Source organism: Siphateles boraxobius, unplaced genomic scaffold (assembly GCF_051911475.1).
Source record: "Siphateles boraxobius isolate OS27281-9 unplaced genomic scaffold, OSU_SipBor_1 118, whole genome shotgun sequence".
In the NCBI taxonomy this organism is placed as follows: domain Eukaryota; kingdom Metazoa; phylum Chordata; class Actinopteri; order Cypriniformes; family Leuciscidae; genus Siphateles; species Siphateles boraxobius.
The window spans coordinates 393,452-417,364 of NW_027508720.1; the positions used below are offsets into that span (position 1 = coordinate 393,452).

At 40.7% G+C, this 23,913-nt stretch overlaps 1 protein-coding gene across 4 annotated transcripts in view; it reads right to left on the reverse strand.

Annotated features, from left to right (window-relative positions):
• The window catches only part of LOC143710936 (phosphofurin acidic cluster sorting protein 2), a 79,693-nt gene that overhangs the window by 45,172 nt on the left and 10,608 nt on the right, over window positions 1-23,913 (reverse strand). For all 4 annotated transcript variants that reach the window (XM_077202195.1, XM_077202212.1, XM_077202186.1 and 1 more), the window contains exons 2-3: window positions 11,282-11,369; window positions 7,842-7,931 (exon numbers count right to left, since the gene is read on the reverse strand). In XM_077202195.1, coding sequence (XP_077058310.1) covers window positions 7,842-7,931; window positions 11,282-11,369 — 178 coding nt within the window. The remainder of the gene's footprint in view (window positions 1-7,841; window positions 7,932-11,281; window positions 11,370-23,913) is intronic.

Below are 23,913 nucleotides of genomic sequence, written 5' to 3' on the forward strand. Positions count from 1 at the left end.
AAATGGAATAGAATGTTTTAAATAATTAATACATTCTTAAACATTTTCTCTGTTAAAAATGCAAATAGGGATGCGTAGTAAAAAAAAACAATAGAATCAAAACGATATATGAAAATATGCATATTTTTGTGGGAAAATTATACATACATACATAAAAACTATTTAAAACAATTTCCAAAGTAAAGCTAGTCCGACAAGGCATTGGATTAATTTTGATTTATTTTTCAATTACAATCAAGTACACTGCAATAACAAAATATTTGTTCTACTTTTTATTTTTTTCCTACATTTTAGCCTTTATTATTGACATTTAAAGCAATAGCCAGAAGTGACAGAAGAGGAAAAAGGGGAAAGGAATCACAAGCTGGGACTAAAATGATGAAAAGATGGAAGTAAATGATGACAGAATTTACAATTTTGGGTGAAGTAACCCTAAGGGGACAAGCACAAAGAAGGCACGATAAGTCAGGCCAGCATGGCTGGAAGCATCAGGACAACTGCAACAATGAGCAATTAAAGACATTTTAAGATGATTTTAGGCCAAATGCCTGAAAAATCATAGATACAGTCACTAGTAATATGATTAAAAGGTTTATCTTTTTCGACCAATAGGTGGCGCTGTGACAAGATTTCCATTACACGAGAGTAGATGTTAAAACGTCATGCTGATTTGTACTCGGCTTTCGCCAAGATAAGCACCAACTAAGACAAAGCTTTACAGTAACCTATGCTTCTCCATCCATTTACGCTTCTTTCAATATGGTGATGTAAATCTCCTTCTGTCTAGTGTTAACACGCGTCAGCACACACAACGGCTGCAACCACAGTGCGGTCCCCCCATGACAACCGTCTGGATTGAGCAGAGTAGGGGACATCTCTAGGGTCTTCAAGTGGGCACCTTCCGTCCTCAGTGTTTCGTCGACTAGCCCACGACACCTCAAGAGGGCTCGATAGTGATTAACAAAATTGATGTGGTGTGGTCAGAGTGAGATGACAATGACGCATGCAAAGTTATATTTGTCAATATGCTAAAGCATTGCAGAGATACAGCCTCTGAGTCGTTGGCATGGTCTGAAGATGATATGATTCGATTTTGGTGAAAATCGGACCAACGGTCCAGAAGGAGTTTGAAAAAGCAGGTTTTTAAGAAAATCAAAATGGCGGACAGGAAGTTTGGCCGACTGACAAAATTGGTGTCTGTGTTCTGGGCATGACGGAAGGAATCTATTAAGATCAGTTTTACAATAGGCTAATTTAATCAATAGTTATTAGCCCATTTTTTGGGGAAATTTCATTATTACTTTTGACTACAAGGTGGCATTGCCCCAAAACGTTTTAAGTACGCACAAAATTGGGTATCGTAAGACTCGGCATGCTGCACTGAATCTAAAAAAGCCTCTTTTTTTTTGGCCACACCATTTAAAAATTATAGGCAAAAAGAGACATTTTTCATATCTCCGGACCACTAGGTGTCACTGTCCTGAAACTGTGCAAGTAGCCTCAGGTCATGGTTTTCAGAACACACACCAAGCTTGGTCAGAATACGCTAAAGCGGTGTGGAGATATAGCCTCATGTTCATTTTCGTGCGATCTTCATCAAATTAATTTGCACATTTGACGAATCAATTTGAATTCTATTACTTTTTGTCAGCACGATTTGAAGATGATCGGGTTAAATTTTGTTTCTAGCCATCTGTGGTTCAAAAGTTATTAGCATACATAAGTGCAACTTTGAACAGTTGGTGGCGCTAGAGGGATTGAGTTAGAGACTCTGTGGTGACAGATCATACTGTCCTCTATCTGTGTGCCAAATTTCACAACTTTCCAGCAAGCTTTCTATGGGCTGCAATAGACTTCCAGAGTAGGAGAAGAAGAAGAAGAACACCACACGGACACAATAGGTGCCTTGGCTCCTAATTAATTTTATATGTAATAATTAATCACATATACAAGTCTTATTTAGACTAATTTATCATCCATAACAAGTTCATTCACTAAATTCTCTTTTTATTACCTATACGTTTATTAAGTGATGCACATATTCAGATCACATGACCTTCCATAACGGCCAAATAATAGACACTCACACCTAGTCCCATCCAAATTGGCACATGAAATCACAGATGTACTCTATTTATAAATGAAACTCAAGGAAAGCAAATCCTCTGGGAAAAGGGCTTAAAGTGTTAGTCCACCCAAAACTGAGAAATCCTTTTTTTCTTCTTGGAAACACAAATGAAGATATTTTTAATGAAATCGGAGACATTTCTGTCCCTCTATTAAAAGTTAATTCACCCACGACTTTCATAAAGATATCGTACAATTATTTGAGACTTAAATCCAAGTCTGATTGCTTTAACTGATGAACTTTTGTTTGCGCATAAAGATTGATCCGTGGTAATACAAGAGATACGGTAAACCGAACCTCAACTGCACTCTCCTGTTGAGTCAGACATACAGACACCGGTCTCAGGCTCTCCTGTTGAGTCAGACACATACAGACACCGGTCTCAGACTCACTTGTTGAGTCAGACACATATAGACACCGGTCTCAGGCTCACTTGTTGAGCCAGACACATACAGACAACGGTCTCAGGCTCTCCTGTTGAGTCAGACACATACAGACACCGGTCTCAGGCTCACTTGTTGAGCCAGACACATATAGACACCGGTCTCAGGCTCACTTGTAGAGCCAGACACATACAGACACCGGTCTCAGGCTCTCCTGTTGAGTCAGACACATACAGACACCAGTCTCAGGCTCACTTGTTGAGTCAGACACATACAGACACCGGTCTGAGGCTCTCTTGTATAGTCAGACACATATAGACACCGGTCTCAGGCTCACTTGTTGAGTCAGACACATACAGACACCGGTCTCAGGCTCTCTTGTTGAGTCAGACACATATAGACAGCGGTCTCAGGCTCTCTTGTTGAGTCAGACACACATAGACACCGGTCTCAGGCTCTCTTGTTGAGTCAGACACATAATATAGACACTGGTCTCAGGCTCACTTGTTAAGTCAGACACATATAGACACCGGTCTCAGGCTCTCTTGTTGAGTCAGCCACATATAGACACCGGTCTCGGGCTCTCTTGTTGAGTCAGCCACATATAGACACCGGTCTCGGGCTCTCTTGTTGAGACAGACACATATAGACACCGGTCTCAGGCTCTCTTGTATAGTCAGACACATATAGACACCGGTCTCAGGCTCACTTGTTGAGTCAGACACATATAGACACCGGTCTCAGGCTCTCTTGTATAGTCAGACACATACAGACACCGGTCTCAGGCTCACTTGTTGAGTCAGACACATATAGACACCGGTCTCAGACTCTCTTGTTGAGTCAGACACATACAGACACCGGTCTCAGGCTCTCTTGTATAGTCAGACACATACAGACACCGGTCTCAGGCTCACTTGTTGAGTCAGACACATATAGACACCGGTCTCAGACTCTCTTGTTGAGTCAGACACATACAGACACCGGTCTCAGGCTCACTTGTTGAGTCAGACACATATAGACACCGGTCTCAGGCTCACTTGTTGAGTCAGACACATATAGACACCGGTCTCAGACTCTCTTGTTGAGTCAGACACATATAGACACCGGTCTCAGCCTCTCTTGTTGAGACAGACACATACAGACACCGGTCTCAGGCTCTCTTGTATAGTCAGACACATACAGACACCGGTCTCAGGCTAACTTGTTGAGTCAGACACATATAGACACCGGTCTCAGACTCTCTTGTTGAGTCAGACACATACAGACATCGGTCTCAGGCTCTCTTGTTGAGTCAGACACATACAGACACCGGTCTCAGGCTCTCTTGTTGAGACAGACACATACAGACACCGTTCTCAGGCTCACTTGTTGAGTCAGACACATATAGACACCGGTCTCAGGCTCACTTGTTGAGTCAGACACATATAGACACCGGTCTCAGGCTCTCTTGTTGAGTCAGACACATATAGACACCGGTCTCAGGCTCACTTGTTGAGTCAGACAAATATAGACACCGATCTCAGGCTCACTTGTTGAGTCAGACACATAGACACCGGTCTCAGCCTCTCTTGTTGAGACAGACAAATATAGACACCGGTCTCAGGCTCTCTTGTTGAGTCAGACACATACAGACACCGGTCTCAGGCTCACTTGTTGAGTCAGACACATACAGACGGTCTCAGGCTCTCCTGTTGAGTCAGACACATAGACACCGGTCTCAGGCTCGCTTGTTGAGTCAGACACATACAGACACCTGTCTCAGACTCACTTGTTGAGTCAGACACATATAGACACCGGTCTCGGGCTCTCTTGTTGAGTCAGACACATATAGACACCGGTCTCAGGCTCACTTGTTGAGTCAGACACATATAGACACCGATCTCAGGCTCACTTGTTGAGTCAGACACATATAGACACCGGTCTCAGGCTCACTTGTTGAGTCAGACACATATAGACACCGATCTCAGGCTCACTTGTTGAGTCAGACACATATAGACACCGGTCTCAGGCTCATTTGTTGAGTCAGACACATATAGACACCGGTCTCAGGCTCACTTGTTGAGTCAGACACATATAGACACCGGTCTCGGGCTCTCTTGTTGAGTCAGACACATATAGACACCGGTCTCAGGCTCACTTGTTGAGTCAGACACATATAGACACCGGTCTCAGGCTCTCTTGTATAGTCGGACACATATAGACACCGGTCTCCGGCTTACTTGTTGAGTCAGACACATATAGACACCGGTCTCAGGCTCTCTTGTTGAGTCAGACACATATAGACAATGGTCTCAGGCTCTCTTGTTGAGTCAGACACATATAGACACCGGTCTCAGGCTCTCTTGTTGAGTCAGACACATATAGACACCGGTCTCAGGCTCACTTGTTGAGTCAGACACATACAGACACCGGTCTCAGGCTCATTTGTTGAGTCAGACACATATAGACACCGGTCTCAGGCTCTCTTGTTGAGTCAGACACATAGACACCGGTCTCAGGCTCACTTGTTGAGTCAGACACATACAGACAACGGTCTCAGGCTCTCTTGTTGAGTCAGACACATAGACACCGGTCTCAGGCTCATTTGTTGAGTCAGACACATATAGACAACGGTCTCAGGCTCTCTTGTTGAGTCAGACACATATAGACACCGGTCTCAGGCTCTCTTGTTGAGTCAGACACATATAGACACCGGTCTCAGGCTCACTTGCTGAGTCAGACACATATAGTCACCGGTCTCAGGCTCTCTTTTGAGTCAGACACATAATATAGACACTGGTCTCAGGCTCATTTGTTGAGTCAGACACATACAGACAACGGTCTCAGGCTCATTTGTTGAGTCAGACACATACAGACAACGGTCTCAGGCTCTCTTGTTGAGTCAGACACATATAGACACCGGTCTCAGGCTCTCTTGTTGAGTCAGACACATATAGACACCGGTCTCAGGCTCACTTGTTGAGTCAGACACATACAGACACCGGTCTCAGGCTCATTTGTTGAGTCAGACACATATAGACACCGGTCTCAGGCTCTCTTGTTGAGTCAGACACATAGACAACGGTCTCAGGCTCACTTGTTGAGTCAGACACATACAGACAACGGTCTCAGGCTCTCTTGTTGAGTCAGACACATAGACTCCGGTCTCAGGCTCATTTGTTGAGTCAGACACATATAGACAACGGTCTCAGGCTCTCTTGTTGAGTCAGACACATATAGACACCGGTCTCAGGCTCTCTTGTTGAGTCAGACACATATAGACACCGGTCTCAGGCTCACTTGCTGAGTCAGACACATATAGACACCGGTCTCAGGCTCTCTTTTGAGTCAGACACATAATATAGACACTGGTCTCAGGCTCATTTGTTGAGTCAGACACATACAGACAACGGTCTCAGGCTCATTTGTTGAGTCAGACACATACAGACAACGGTCTCAGGCTCTCTTGTTGAGTCAGACACATATAGACACCGGTCTCAGGCTCTCTTGTTGAGTCAGACACATATAGACAACGGTCTCAGGCTCTCTTGTTGAGTCAGACACATATAGACACCGGTCTCAGGCTCTCTTGTTGAGTCAGACACATATAGACACCGGTCTCAGGCTCACTTGCTGAGTCAGACACATACAGACACCGGTCTCAGACTCACTTGTTGAGTCAGACACATACAGACACCGGTCTCAGGCTCTCTTGTTGAGTCAGACACATATAGACACCGGTCTCAGACTCACTTGTTGAGTCAGACACATATAGAGACCGGTCTCAGGCTCTCTTGTTGAGTCAGACACATATAGACACCGGTCTCAGACTCACTTGTTGAGTCAGACACATACAGACACCGGTCTCAGGCTCACTTGTTGAGTCATACACATAGACAACGGTCTCAGGCTCTCTTGTTAAGTCAGACACATATAGACACCGGTCTCAGACTCACTTGTTGAGTCAGACACATATAGAGACCGGTCTCAGACTCACTTGTTGAGTCAGACACATAGACACCGGTATCAGGCTCAATTGTTGAGGCACACACATATAGACACCTGGTTTCAGGCTCAATTGTTGAGTCAGACACATACAGACACTTGGTCTCAGGCTCACTTGTTGAGTCAGACACATACAGACACCGGTCTCAGGCTCTCTTGTTGAGTCAGACACATATAGACACCGGTCTCAGACTCACTTGTTGAGTCAGACACATATAGAGACCAGTCTCAGACTCACTTGTTGAGTCAGACACATAGACACCGGTATCAGGCTCAATTGTTGAGGCACACATATATAGACACCGGTGTCAGGCTCTCTTGTTGAGTCAGACACATACAGACACTTGGTTTCAGGCTCAATTGTTGAGTCAGACACATATAGACACCGGTATCAGGCTCAATTGTTGAGGCACACATATATAGACACCGGTCTCAGACTCACTTGTTGAGTCAGACACATATAGACACTTGGTTTCAGGCTCAATTGTTGAGTCAGACACATATAGACACCGGTCTCAGGCTCTCTTGTTGAGTCAGACACATATAGAGACCGGTCTTAGACTCACTTGTTGAGTCAGACACATATAGACACCGGTCTCAGACTCACTTGCGGAGTCAGACACATATAGACACCGGTCTCAGACTCACTTGTTGAGTCAGACACATAGACACCGGTTTCAGGCTTAATTGTATAGTCAGACACATACAGACACCGGTCTCAGGCTCACTTGTTGAGTCAGACACATACAAACACCGGTCTCAGACTCACTTGTTGAGTCAGACACATATAGACACCGGTCTCAGACTCACTTGTTGAGTCAGACACATAGACACCGGTTTCAGGCTCAATTGTTGAGTCAGACACATACAGACACCGGTCTCAGGCTCAATTGTTGAGTCAGACACATACAGACACCGGTCTCAGGCTCTCTTGTTGAGTCAGACACATACAGACACCGGTTTCAGGCTCAATTGTGGAGTCAGACACATATAGACACCGGTCTCAGACTCACTTGTTGAGACAGACACATATAGACACCGATCTCAGGCTCTCTTGTTGAGTCAGACACATAGACACCGGTTTCAGGCTCAATTGTGGAGTCAGACACATATAGACACCGGTCTCAGCCTCTCTTGTTGAGACAGACACATATAGACACCGGTCTCAGACTCACTTGTTGAGTCAGACACATATAGACACCGGTCTCAGACTCACTTGTTGAGTCAGACACATATAGACACCGGTCTCAGACTCACTTGTTGAGTCAGACACATATAGACACCGGTCTCAGGCTCACTTGTTGAGTCAGACACATACAGACGGTCTCAGGCTCGGACAACTATACCTGCAGGGAGAAGGTGAGCTCCAGGTCTGTCTCCATTAGCCCGCTGGGTGGGAGCATGTACTCATTCGATCTCAGGATGCGTTTTGAGCCCTAAGAACATGGAAAGACATGTATTCTCATTAAACATCACTTAAGAATCTCCTGCGAATCAAAGCAAATAAACCCACGCAAAGAATGTGACGTCACTGAATACTGCCTGATGCTTGCAAATTGAAATGTTGTCCGTATGGTTCGACAGCGAAAGCATAAAACAAGACAGAAAATGAGTCAGTCACACTGAATGTGTAAAATCATTCCAGTTACTGTCCGTTTGGCTTCTCTGCACATCTAAGAGGCGAGTCACGATATGGGCTGTCATGCTAATACTAGGTGATATAAATGTAAAAATCTTGGGACTCTAAATGCTCTGAAAGGAAAACAGAAAAAGTGAGTTTTTGAGCACATTTTATAATGGGAGACACAGTCAATCTAGATACTGTTTTGGTCTATTTTGTTTTGTTCGTTGTTGTTGTTGTTGTTGTCAACTTTCAGTATACCAGTGAACAACTAATAATTTACCATGGTAGGTAAATGTAAAGTTCGGCAAACTACTTCTTGATGTTGTTTGTCGCTGGTTCAGATGACAATATGTAAAATAGCACACCTGATTACATGCAGCATAAATACAAGTAGTTTTTGGTAGGCTCAAAATTTTGCTACTAATGCGCTATACCGTTAGTGAATATCCCAATGAAGTCCACGATGTTGAGATCAGCGTTTAGATGAATATGTGAATATGTCCTGCACGCTTTCCTCTCAGTAACAACATAAACATACAACAAAACTGAGTTCAGAAAGCATCTGATCACAGAGATGTGGGTGTTTGAACCAGCTCTGCAGTCACGTCACGTTTATTTATACAGCACTTTATACAATAGATTGCTTTAAAGCGGCCAGCTTTATAGTATTAAACATGAAAAAACAGTGTCAGCGTCTACAATAAAGCGGCTCTCCAGTGTGTTCATGTTTTTACAAGCGACTGAACTGAAGAAGGCGGAGCCTCAGAGCCACACCCACCTATTACATCATCGCCACTGACCAATGGGAGTTTGAAGGTGTTTACCAGCCAGAGCAAACTTTCCCAGAATGTCAAGCTGTTTTGAACTCCAGAAACAAACTCCAAACAAACTTGGTTTTGGCCTGATTTTGTACGAAATGACATCACATCAATTCATTCTTCAATTTTGCATGAAGTATACCGGGGGCCTTGATTTGAAGTGAAGAAGCTCTTTTGGAAACCACAGAATGCATCCATCCATCAAGGTTTCTCTGTAAAAGCACATTCAACCCGTCAAAGAGAAAGAGACAGAGAAAGTGTCTCACTGCACTAACAAGCTCTGAATGAAAAGCAAAAGCGCGCTGAGTGTGCTTGTTTCGGGAAGAGTCGTGAATGCTGAAGCCTTCAAAGTGTGGATTCAAGCGGACACTTCAGGGAGCAGAAGAGGAGAAATAATGAGATATCTGTCAGAAACCTATCTTCAGTCCTTTTGATGAACAGACATTATTTTAATCACTGAGGCACAGCTTAGGGAATATAACAAAAGCTTTATTTACAGTGTCTGAAGAACACAGAAAACCCGTTCAAAACCTTCATTGATCCATCAGGAAGAGATGAGGGGGCGAAACAAGTGCACTTCATGTTCCCTAAGAGGATGTGCTCTAATCCTCACTGAATGAGTGACATCATCATTTCCTGTTGGGAATTAAATATAAAGATTCATCTACAGACTGCTTTAAATATCACTGACACTCATTCCTGTACTAGTTAGCATTGTGACATTATTTTCATGAAAATTTGTTCCTAAACATTACTGTATTGCTAATGTTTTTTTAACCTCTTGAAATACCTCTTTGTCATCATTCTTGTATTCGCATAACTGTAAAACTGTAATGATACCTGTAATACTGTACTACCTTGATATATAAATAGTAGGGCTGTCAAAGTTAATGTGTCAATGCATGCAATTATTATGTCTTTGAACATGTAAGCTCAAATCCATGGCCTGAGGAAAAACCTCTAATTGTCAATTTTATGTTTATCTACAAAAAAAGCATAATAATTTTTAAAACATTTATCATGTTTTTTCATTACAGTAATGTAAGGGAAAAATTATGGAAGGATTTGTGTAAAAATCCTATGATTATCATGCTATAATGATTATTATTTTATTGAAATATTACAGTGCACTGATTATTCTCAAAACATTAGTTTTTTTAATTCAAAAGTTTTAATTTTAAGTATTGCATGTAAGATTCACACCATGGCAGTCCTACTGCCTAGCAGGAACATTTGGTCCAATTTTCATGTAAATGTTAATTAAAATGTTTAACGCACCAAAAATTCCTGGCCTTAAAGTTGAAACATCTCCCCTTAACCCAACAACAACAACGTCACTGTAATATTACCAAAGTGAATTTTGATTGTTCACCTGTCTTGCAATAATTGACATGCTGAATTTTGATTTGTCCTTTTTGTCTTGCATATATTTAACCGTTTCAGTCTTTATACGGCAAAGATAGTGTTGCATTAAATTGTAATTCTTATTTAAAAGAAAACAGTGTCATGACAACACTAAAGCCCCACTAATGGTGCTATTTACCTCAAATCTAGTAATCCATATAATATCTGTGAGACGCTCTTATATAGTAGTGGTCAAAAGTGATGTCCGAAGGTTATATTTGATTTTAATGACCCTACAAGTTTGATTACACCATCAAAATATGAGGAAAATATTTCCATTTTTGAAAAAAAAAATGTTTTAAATATGAGGGAAGACAAAAAAAAAACTTTAAGATATTTATCTGACAAAAATATTTAGCAAAAAAAATGTATAGAAAAACAAAAAGCTCACAGGAAAAAGCATACATTGACTACATCATAATATTTTGATGGTTGTGTCTTTGATTCAGCATTATTTCTTTAAATATCAGAACAAAAATGATGTCGCACAATTCGTCATGTTTTATTGCATTATTATCACAAATAAAACAATTGACTCCAATATGTGTACAAAATATGTTATTAATATTTGAATAAAGGGTGAAATTGTCAGTTTTCCTAGGCCACTACTGTATATTTCTCTATTGAAACTGTCAAAGCCTAACAAAAGTACCAAACACAAGTAGTGTGACCAAAGCGACCTATGTGGAATGCCGAGGGCCTCCAAGTGCTCTGAAATTACCCTCTCAATATATCCCACAATGCACTTCAACCCCCCCCCAACCGCCATCTTATTGCGTTCAATCCCATCTTCCCACTGAGCAAGCTGTCGCCTTGGCAACAGCTCAGTTACCACGATGTCTGGTGTAAAGCTCTGAGCCCGTGTGATACCAAACGCAGAGCACACCGCACCTTCATCACAGCACACACACACACACACACACAGATGCGGTCCGTTTACCTGTATCTTGACAGCGATGACGACAGAACTGAGCTCGCGGTCCAACTCTTTCAGAACGATCAACTTCTTCAGGGTCAGACTGCACAACCTGAGAGAGAGAGAGAGAGAGAGAGAGAGAGAGAGAGAGAGAGAGAGAGAGAGAGAGAGAGAGATATTAGGCACCATTAGTCTTCATGAGTGAATCACTCGTGTAGAAACCAGAAGATTTACTCCAGAGGTTGCTCACATGCTCTTTTAAATGTTCACCTAAACTGAGAAGTGCCTCACAGGAAACAAACAGAGGGAATGTTATCAAAGTTTTGATTGATAATGAGGTAAAAACAGGGCAAAATAATAACCGTTTAATAATAACAAACATAATAAAGAAATAATCTATGGGATCTAATTGGGTTGTCAACTATACCATCGGTACTGAAAAAAAGTGCTACCGAGTCTCGGATATATTCGGTGCCACGCTATTCTCAAGCACTCTCATTCATGTCTGTTTGAGCGCTCTCTGAGCATCAAAGGTTTCTATTCACATCACGCTTTTACAAGCGTTGAGCATTGTAGCCAATCACAATCATATCTGTTGAGCGCATGAAACCAACGGCCAATCAGAGCTGCTAGTCAGTCGGTTAGTCAGAATCTGCTTAACACCGGTAAAAACTCACAAGGTTTATTTTTGTTCAACGAGAGAACCTTTTCATTATAACCAACAGTGTAAACATGACGTATATACGAGATTCATTGTACAATTAAAACAGCTTTTTCTATCACAATCCACCTCAGGAACTTCCCCCAGGATCTAGCGACTCGGTGGGCCCTATTTTAACGATCTGAAACGCAAGTGTCAAAACGCAAGTAACTTTGTGGGCGGATCCCGGCGCTGTTGCTATTTTCCCGGCGGGATAAATGCCTCTTGCGTCTGGCGCAAATCTAAAAGGGGTTGGTCTGAAGTAGCTTCATTATTCATAGGTGTGGTTTGGGCGTAACGGGAAACAAACCAATAAGAGCTTTATATCACATTCCCTTTAAGAGCATGATGAACGAGGTGCGCTTGTTCCATGCCGCAATACTATTATAACGGCGCATTTACCAGGCGCGCTTCAGAATCGGTTCACAGCCGAGGAGATCGATGTTCTCGCCAGGGCCGTAAAAGAAAGAGAAGTGACATTGGGGAATGGACAAACCCACCCAAATTAGCTTCGGTTAAACATGCATATAATAATTTGGGTAAATGTGTAAGCTTTATGCCTATTTTCCCCATCGTCATGGACAAAACGATTTCCCTCGTGTTTTAATATTTTTCCTTATAATAATGTATCATTTGCAAAAAGTTAAATGCATCTGTGTAGATGAGAGAATCATCTACAGTGTATGCGCGTTGTTCACACTAACAGCAAAATAACATGAGGGAAAGTTTGCGCCGGAACACGCCTCCTCTTTCCGCTGAACCGCCCCGGGGAGCGCAAGTGTATTTCTTAGTTAACCGACGTGTGTCTGTGGAGGGAAAAGTCCGCTTTGCGCGTGTGCAAAATAGGAATGATACATGCGTCAGTGTACAAAGTCATTTGCGCCGGGTGCAATATGCCCTATGTGCAATATGCCCCGGTGTGTGTCGATGGCAGGGACCAGGGCCTAAATGATGTTCCTGGTTCCTCAGAAAGTCTCTGTTCACGAGGTAGTACTTTTTCAAAGTTCAGCAACTTTCGAGGGTGGGACTTGGGCGCTGAACATGTTGATTGGTTGAGTTCACACAGCATTTTATTTCAACCACCATTTTTAACAGTCTGCTGCAGTGAGAGTTGTTTGCTATTCAAATCAAAACAAGGGAGTTTAAAAAATACGACAGATGAACCGACGACGAGCTTCAGTCCAGCAAGACGTCTAATACGCTTATTTCACACAGCCGTTATTTTGAAATCGAAAGCGAGGCTCCGGTGGGAAGAACCCCGGAAGTAAAGATAAACAACAATGCCTTGGACTACCAACCTGAAGCTGCTGCCGCGATTTACACTATTGGATGTTAATATCCAATATAGGATATGTATATAGTTCGTTCCTGCTTCTTTTTTTACTTTCTGAAAAAAAAAAATATTATAAATGACTTTCCCTGTATATAGTCTAAAGTATGAAAGAAATGTATGTACATTTTTAGAATAACTAATGTCTACATTAAACACAACAATATGCCATCGCATTCGTGACTCTGCTTTGATTAAAGGCGACACTTCCGGTTTTCTTCCCACCGGAGCCTCGCTTTCGATTTCAAAATAACGGCTGCGTGAAATAAGCGTATAGCCGTCCAAACACAGCCCAGACGTCTAGGCTAAAACAAGGCAATATTTGGGCTATCAGTGGAAAATGTGAGACACGTCTAAACCAGAGCCCAAGAATAGAGGCATAGCACATGTCAAAGAAATTAAACCAAACACCTTGTAATCACTGTTGACAATGATGGAATATCATACATCTCACAAGTTATTTTGGTAAAAACGACATGTAACCAAATTCAAGGTTATTTTGGCTAGAAGTGAGTTACTCATAGCCAGACTATATCAGTCTATAGTTCAGCTAGACAGAGAAATGACGGCTATTGCTTGCTGGGAGGCTTTATTAAGCTTATATGCAGAGGACGAAATCCAGCGGGAAGTGTAAAGTCATATGTCACCGGTACTTTAGACCACGATGGAAACGCAGACAGCAACAGGTCTGGGGGGAAAAAGTTCCTGGGACAAATTTTTCTGGGTAATTTAATGGGAGATTTCGGGAGAGTGCAGAATTCAGTGAGACTCTTCCCTTGCTTTCTGTTTATCACTCATTCACAATCTCAACACAAGTTTAGTTTTTCATGCTGCTCTGAGTACACTGCTAAGTTTCTGGGCCCGTATTCATAAAGAATCTTAATGCAAAGAGTAGCTTCTAGTGACGAAATTCTAAGAAAATTCTTAGAAATGTGGGCGTTTACTCTTAGAATTAAAGAAAAAATCCTAGTAAAGAAAAAAGTAATTCAGAAAGCATCTTAACCCTTAAAAGAGGTCTTAAGGTCAAAATTGTTAGGAGTACGGAGGAGGACTTTTAAGAGGCTTAAGAGTTTCTATAGCAGGAAGGCTTCGAAGGCTTAGAATAGACCCTATACTTAAAATCACTCTTTTTTCCCTTCTTGGACAACCAACCAATCACAGTCTTCAAAAGATTGTGTCACACATAGCAACGGGGTCAACCCCGCCTCCTCACTAAGATAAAAGTTTTTGTCTTTTCCTTACTCAGAGTTGCTCTCAGATCGGTCCCGAATCGCTCTTAAGCTAAGACTCCTACATAAAAGTTTTTAAGCTAAATTAAGAGTTTTCTGAGAGGATTCTTAGAATCTTTATGAATACGGGCCCAGGATTTGACAACCATATTTAAATGCACGGAAACTGCTATGATTGACAGTGATAACTAATGGACGAGACAAAATGGGACAATACTTTTAAAAGTACATAAGGGTTTGGATTATAGGGGTTAGAGTTTGAATTTAGGGTTTTATTCTGTTCATCGTATAAAGCGATCGTGTCTCTACAGAAAGTTTTAACTAAACCGCTCAATTCATATGGATTCATTTCATGATTTTATTAACTTTTTGAAGCGTCAAAGTGGTAGTTGCGTAGCTGTCAAGCGAGTGACAGATTTTATCAAAAATATCTTCATTTGTGTTTCGAAGATGAACGAAAGTCTTAAGGGTTTGTAACAAAATGAGGGCGAGTACATGATGACAGAATTTGTATTTTCGTCTGAACTATCCCTTCAAGATAACCAAATATAATGTGCGACCAAAAATTCTGAACAATCTGATTACTTAGAAAAGTAAAGCCCAAAGTATACTTCATTTTTTATGCATGTGCGTACAGTGCGCTTGATGTAAATTTTCATCATCAGCACATCCTGTGACATCATCACGGTAGCACAGAAACACAGGAGGCTTCCACTGAAATTCACATTATTTTCTGAATCATTTGATGTATTCCTCAGATTTTTTTTAATATCAAAATGTGTTCGTGTGTCGCCCCTTAATATTTTTGGAAATGAAAAAGCAAGGATCCTGGATTTGAAAGGAGCCTTTGAACTGCGAATATGACTTTCATGCTTGATATTTCTTCACCTTCATCTTCCAGTAACTGAGAATCAGTCTGAGACACACACACACACACACACACACACACACACACACACACACACACACACACACACACACACACACACACACACACACACACACACACACACACACACACACACACACCTCTATTTCTCTGTCCTGTATGACTCACCCTCTCTGAGGACTGAAATATCTCACTCTTATTTTTTCTCTCTCTCAGTATTTTCACTCCTTCCCTCTCTGTAAATCCAGCGTTGGTCTCTAACTCTACAACAAAGACACACAACCTCACACTCATCTCACTTGCCAAGTCTAACGTTACAGACTCACACTGACACAAGCCACACTTTAAGTGTTGTGGTGTGTGGTGATTTCACTAAAGATGTCATTCTCCCTATCATTTCATTTTTTGCCCATTGTCCACTTATATCTACAAACAGGCATAACAATATTTTCCCATGTCCACCCTCTCCAAGACCTTGTGAAGTAAACAGGCTGTTTGTGCTACTGTGCCTTTAAGACTTTTATATGTAAATGAGCTCTGTTATGATTGGCTAGTAAAACGAGTAAACTGAGCAGTAGCTCATACCATGATCAAGTTTCGATGTTTTAACCATAAAATTTAGTTTTCTAGTCGAATAATAGGCGAATTTAAGTTGTTTTTATTACGCGCTTGCACCCTACCATTGTCATGTAGACGTTGTGATGTTTAAACAATAAAGTTTTTGTTTTTAATCAAATAATAGTCACATTTCCATCTTTAGAATTAAACAGACTGTTTATGCTACTGCACCTTTAATACTTTACATGTAAATGAGCTGAGCTATGATTGGCTAACCTCTTCACAGGTGAAATGAATCAGAGCAAGATGAACCATGGATTGAAATTTGAAACTCATCATTAGGTTTGTTCATTACATACTGTATTTACAGGTCCTCATTAAGCACTTTTACACCCAGTTTGACCCCTTTAACTGGACGTGCGGCTCTATTTGCAGTCACATCCCATCAGCTGGTCTTCATTCATGGCTTTGATGGGGAACAGAAGTGTTTCTGCTGGGTCAGCTCAAACTGCAGCTATTCACGCTGGCCACTGAATGCCCGGGAACGGCCCGCACATTCCTAGCCGGAGATCATGGAAAAAACACAAACAGAGGCGCATTCACTGTTCTGGCTCCGTCTCTCAGGATCCAGTGTCAGTCTTACATAAGATCCCGACCACTGCTGATCCAGCATCTCCTCAGGACAACATCCCAGATTTACCAGACCCGCAAACACAGTGCGATTAATCACCTGTGACCCCGGACATTAAACACGTTAGTGTCTCTTTAAATTAGAAGTTCAACAGAATATCTAGTTTTTTTGAATATCGTAAAAATGAGAAATCATGCAAGCGGACGGACTTGTACTCATTTATATAATGATTTGTCAATGGTTTTAAGGTCAGAATGAACTTTTGAATGCTTGAACTGTAGCTAAACATGCAGCGCTTGAAATGCGAGTTTTAATCTGAAATGTAACCTCTGACCTTAAAGGCTCCTCGCCATTTGCATCTCATTTACATAAACATTTGTTGTAAAAGAAATGCTGACACATAAACAACACGGATATGATCAGCACTTCACACATTCTCTCATTTACTGTTATACACATGCACACAGAAATGACCAACACATCCAAGGCTGCATTTATCAAAAATGCAGTAAGAACGGTAATACTGTGAAATATTATTACAATTTTAAATCAGCTGTTTTCTATGTGAATATATAGTAAAGTGTAATTTATTCCTGTGATCAAAGCTGAATGTTCAGCATCATTACTCCAGTCTTCAGTGTCACATGATCCTTCAGAAATCACTATAATATGATGATTTGATGATCAAGAAATATTTATGATTATTATCAATGTTGAAAACAGTTGTGCCGCTTCATATTTTTGTAGATTCAGGATTATTTGATGAATAGAAAGTTCAAAAGAACAGCATTTATTTGGAATAGAAGTTACTGTCGCTTCTGGTTAATTAAATGTGCCCTTAATGAATAAAAGTATTAATAAATTAAAATCATAAAAAAATTATCAAAATAAAATATTTTTTTAAAACTTACTGACCTCAAACTTGTTGTAAATTGTTTCATTTTATTTAAAAAAAAAAGTATTGCAGCATTTTACTAAAATGGAGTAAAAAAAAATAGAGCCTTAGTATAATATCCAAATAAAAGCATTACAAAAGCGTACAAATATGTTTTATGGGAATTTTAGAGAGAAAAAAAGGTTAATTGTCAAAATGGCAGACATTTTAACAGACCTAAAAACAAACTTACATTTCTTTATGCAATATATATATATTTCTATTTATTATTATCTTTATCTATTAAAAACATATCCTCTTCACAGTAATAATATATATATTCTATAATATTTTCTTTATGTGAAACAGTAAATCTGATTAGTAGGCGTTGGCGAGTGCCAGGTTCAGTTTGATGTGTGTTCGGGGGGGGGGGGGGGGGGGGGGGCTAATCTGGACTCTTGGCATGAACAGGAACAGGGTGATGATGATGATGATGATTCCCCGACTGTAAGAAGCTTAACGGAGACGGTGTGAGCGCGGCACGCGGGGCCAGACACCACACACTGCCTTCCGTCAGGAGTGTGTTATAACACACGGTGTGTGTGTTTCCATCAGTCAACAGAGGTGCATGTCAGCTGTGCAGGTTGTTGTGGTTGTAAATCCGTCATGATAAATAGCCCGTCTTAAAACAGAATTATTCTGTACCTGACCAACAATCTGTTCAGCAAACATCAAAGCCTGTTTTCCAGAGGGAGGAGTGTGTGTGTGTGTGTGTGTGCGTGTGTGTTTGTGTGTGTTTAAGACCCTGATTATGAGCGTAATCTCGGCACACCTTGTGGTCATGCATGTGAAAATACAGATCGAACATGCATTCACGATTACAAACACGAATCTATATCTGCCGTCAAAAACACCGTGTTCCTTTGTTTGTGTGCGTTATGCCACAGGATATGAATTATGTAATCGCAAAGTGTGGGCTGAAGGTTATACAGAATGTATTGCAGGCGCAAGGTATTAATTTAAAATACATGAAACATGAGTTTCTGTGTAAATTGTTCATAAACTCATAGAAACTGCTAAAGCAACCAAATAATGTTAGCAAAATGTAAAAATATTGTAAACATATTTATGGCAAGTCAAAATTGCATAATGCAATGCAGTATAAAATGGTACCTGCTCTGATTGGTCAGATGGTCCAGTCTGTTGTGATTGGTCTACTCTGCTCTGATTGGACAGATGGTCCAGTCTGTTGTGATTGGTCTACTCTTCTCTGATTGGTCAGATGACCCAGTCTGTTGTGATTGGTCTACTCTGCTCTGATTGGTCAGATGGTCCAGTCTGTTGTGATTGTTCTACTCTGCTCTGATTGGTCAGATGGTCCAGTCTGTTGTGATTGGTCTACTCTTCTCTGATTGGTCAGATGACCCAGTCTGTTGTGATTGGTCTACTCTGCTCTGATTGGTCAGATGGTCCAGTCTGTTGTGATTGGTCTACTCTGCCCTGATTGGTCAGATGGTCCAGTCTGTTGTGATTGGTCTACTCTGCTCTGATTGGTCAGATGGTCCAGTCTGTTGTGATTGTTCTACTCTGCTCTGATTGGTCAGATGGTCCAGTCTGTTGTGATTGTTCTACTCTGCTCTGATTGGTCAGATGGTCCAGTCTGTTGTGATTGGTCTACTCTTCTCTGATTGGTCAGATGACCCAGTCTGTTGTGATTGTTCTACTCTGCTCTGATTGGTCAGATGGTCCAGTCTGTTGTGATTGGTCTACTCTTCTCTGATTGGTCATGTCATGTCAATATCCACTTTTGTTCTAAGCATAATATGCTGTTTTTTTTCAAATCAAATAGATTTATTTATATTTATCCACAATTTTTATCTTTGAATATATATCATCCACGATGCTACATGGGATTGTAGTTCATTCCCTCATTAAAGGTGTATTGTACATTTGTCTTATCGTCCGATTTTCAAATATATTTTTGCTTTAAATCATAGTTTGTAATGTTGTGATTCACCTCGTTGCCGGCTGGTTCATTTCTCTTTAATGAACACTTCTGAACAGTATGAGACCAGAACTGACCTTCAAACAGCAAGTCAAGGTCAGTGTCTTTTCCCAAAATGAGTGAATGGCTCTAATCAACAGTGATTTTCAGTGCAGTCGTGGGCTGTAAATCACATCAGCAGGACAGAAGCACATGAGACCGACACCCATAATGACCCGAGCCAATCAATGATCTCCGTCAGATCCCGACGCTTGGACGTCCTGAATGCTAAATCATCTTATTCACAGACAAAACCAAGCCAATTTCTGTTTATATTCTAATGATAAAATTACACAGCCAGCCACCACAAAATGCAAATTAAGAGATTTGTTGTAACCTCGCACTGGAATATAAAAACAGAAATATAAAAAAAACAAAGCATGCCTTGAAAGTCTTCAGACGACCTGGAATATAGTGAATTAATTTTATGATACTTTCATGGTGCTCTTTTATTTTTGTCATTAAATGAAAAAATTGGAATTTTATAATTTAAGAGTCTGTTCACACGCCAAGATTAATGTTTGGTATGACTATTCGGTGTGATAAACGTAATTTGGACAAACAGTTTTTCAACATTCACATGGCATAAATATGCTAATTTCTTTTCCATTGCACTGTGAAGAAAACTAGCCAACCAATAAGATTTGCGCTTTTGGTCACATGTGAGCCGCTGCAGTTGCGTTAAACTTTGGCTTGGTGGCGCTCACACACAGACTATTTTGCTACACGACAGTGAACAGCAGAAGAAGACTTCTAAACCGGTTCTCTCGACTACGTACTCTTGTATATGGTGTTGTTTAAGAAACGCCACAGTGAAAACAAAAATCGGAATGGCTGTTTGACTTCTTTCATTGTCCGTGACAAGTATGTGAAAGCGTGAAGTTGCACAACATATTGTGTACTGGGTTAACAAACGAACAAACTTCGATTTGGCCTGATTTCATTCAAATTAACGTCACACCAGTTTTTTCTTCGATTTCGCATATATATCGGGCCTGTAAATGGAAAAGAGTGGCCAGGAAATTCTTTATTTTGTATTCGACAATAAGAATTTTGGATTGACACGATGTAAATGAGAGTGTTCATTTTATTTATTTATTTTTAGTTTTCATTCTATTCCTATTATTACACAAACAGCCCCCATAGATCCTTGTCCTGCTTGTAAAGCACTTTAACCGTGTAAACACCTCTTCTGTTCTCCTTTGAGAGCTCGAGATCAAAGCCTCGTGTTTGTCTCCCAACGGCAGCATCTCAAGAATAATGAACAACAACCTGCAGCGTTTGCATAATGAACACCATCCTGAACCCCCCCCCCCCCCCCCCCCCCCCCCCCCCCCCCCGCTCATTCAGAGGTCAGGCTCCAACATTTTTATGAAAAACTGCAAGATTTGCAAGACTAATACCACATTGCTCTTCCAGTACGGTATATTTCATCACCATACGGTGAGGAAGCGTTTCAAGCCTCTTATTAGCATCACACACACAGCGATATGCAAACGCACTGCGTCACCAGCACAACAGAAGAGACCGCCTGCCCTGCTCTACTTTTCTGAAGCACACACACACCGGTTGACTCAGCAGACTACAGCATTATTTTGCGATCACTTTGAGGGAAAGTCTGTGCCCCTTTCTCTGCTGACTCACGGCCACAGGTTTGATCTGACTCAAACTGGAAATAACTCTTTCTCTTGCCTGTGTGTACAGTGCATGGGAAAAGAAACAAACCATATAAACAAAACATAGTTTCCCTTATATGTGTTGTTGACCTAAAATATCTCTGAAGACATTATAAACAAAACGAAGGCGGTTCGCAATTATATATTAAATCCATCATGAACATGGAGATGATTTTTATTTGGTCATTAAAGTAGCACACTTTAACTAAATCCCAGAAATGTTAACCACCTGCAAGTGACCAGTGCTTTTGGTGTTAAATGGATTTAAAGTCGACATGAAGCTGAAGTTGCGCTCGTCTTTTCTTTCCTATTGTGACGTATATCAGAGTGAAACGGCCTTATGAACAAGAACAAATGTGGGCGGGGCTTGATTTTGTCTGTGGTGAGTTGATTGGATGGTTGTGCTTTGCTATTGGTTGATATCATGTGATTGACAGGTTATAGCCCCGCCCTCGTCATCAGAGAAGAGAAGAGATGCTGCAAGAGGAAGTTATTCTGATTCAAGAATATAAGGAACATGAATTAAAAAAAATAATGTGCACCGATAAATTATTTGTAATAAATACTCGAATATTCCATAAAAACAGGAATTGTCAATTTTGGTTTCATGGTGAATTTAAAATTGGACATTGCACAAATCAAATGAATCACAAAAGGACCCACAAATGAACTATACTCAGACATTTTAAAGTATTCACATATATCAGGCCAAGACTACTAAGTGTCCTAAAGAGCATGCCAATACTCTACTTTCATGACTCTTCTTTCTTTCATATATTGCAAATACAAGAGCATTTTGATAGCAAAAATGGCATATGGGTACATGTACTGTTGTTCGGTGAATTTCATTGGCCGAAATTCAGTCATTTCAATAGATTTTCACGTCAGGGTGAAATATTTCATTACACAGATTTCTCAACGGGTTAAAGTTGGTCACATGGGTCTGGCACGTTTACCAACACAACGCTGCTCGGTGTGAAAGTGACTTTAGTGTGAGCTGTGCTTCATACAACGCTACACAATTGACAACGGATCATTTTTGCCACATTTAGAGTAAGCTGAATTCATTTCTGTGAATCATTTCAAACTGTTTGATTCAATGACTTGATTCTTGGTTGAAATGGTTCTAAAAGACTTATTGTAAAAATATTGTACTTTGGTCTTGTTTTCTTTTCCGGAGTGTCTATTTACAATAAGTGCAAATAGCCCGGCTTGTTGGCAGAGGCTTGTTACAGTAACTCCGCCCACTGACATCTGATTGGGCCAGACCCGATCACAGATGTCGCTGGATTGTCAATAGTGTAGCGGTAAAGCGTGTGGCAGTACGTTTTGACACAAAACAACCAGAGTTCGAATCTGCCTTTTGCCGAACTCTCTCTATACCCTTTTCCAATCACATATCAGATCGGAAAGGCATTTATTTTCAATAAAAATGAAAAAGAAAAAAAAAATCGAAAAGTTAAAATAAAGTGTCTAACGTGCGTTTAATAATAAAGTGTTTATCGGTTAGGGGTAGGTGTAGGGCGGGCTTTAATGTCCCAATACCACATCCATTAAATAATATTAAAAAATATTATCATTTACACTCTGTTATTACTGCATCCTTGCAAATAGTATCTGCCACTACTTATAACTACAAGATCAAAAAGCATCTAACTACTATTTGCACTTATTGCAAAGAAAATACTACTAATTTTACAGTGTAAATAGAATCTATCACTATTTTCACTTAGTGTAAATAGAATCTAGTTGCTACTTGCTTTTAAAGTAAATAGAATATATTGCTAAGAAAATATGCTATTTGCACTCAGTGAATTCTAACTAGATGCTAAAATAAAATTAATTCAGTCCCATCACCTATTGAAAGACACCTGATACTAAAACCATGTGGAATCAACGTAAACCATGTACAAACATGCAGTTAAACTCGCTCCAACACACTGCAGATGCAAATGACAGCCCTGTCATGCTATTTTTAAATATATTCATAATGGTCATTAGAGGAACATCAACAACATCCTGGAATGAACAAGGGGGACACAATGCAGGAAAAACAGTCCTGTTAATCTCTTATTGATCAACTGCATTGTGTGTGTGTGCATGTGTTTAATGCACATCACTTACACCCCACTTGCTCAGAACAATGGCACGGGTTGAATGTCTGCTCTAACATACTCTAATCTCTGTGTGTTTATCCCAGTCCCAGATGACACGAAATCCCAAATCCATACAGCTTCCTCTTTCATTTCAGCTGAATTGCTCTTTAGTCTGAGATGCTGAATGACAGTATGTATGTATGGCTCTCTCTCTCTCTCCCACACACATATATTTGTGTGTTGTGACACAGATGGTGTTGACTCATCTCATGTGTCTGTCTGACGGTATCTGAAGCACTGCTCTGTCTTGATCTCTGTTGCACACAGATACACACACACACACACACACACACACACACACACACACACACACACACACACACACACACACACACACACACACACACACACACACACACACACACACACACGTAGGTGCATGTTGGTGCACCTATCATTATGAGGACATTCCACAGATGTAATGATTTTAATAAAACATCTTTAGTAGGCTATTTAAGCCATTTTAATTACGAAGGCTCAGGAAATATCCTCATAAACCACGTTTACGTTGTAATACCAGTGTAATACCCATGTCAAAATTGTGTCCTCATTTGTTTCTTTGACACGTT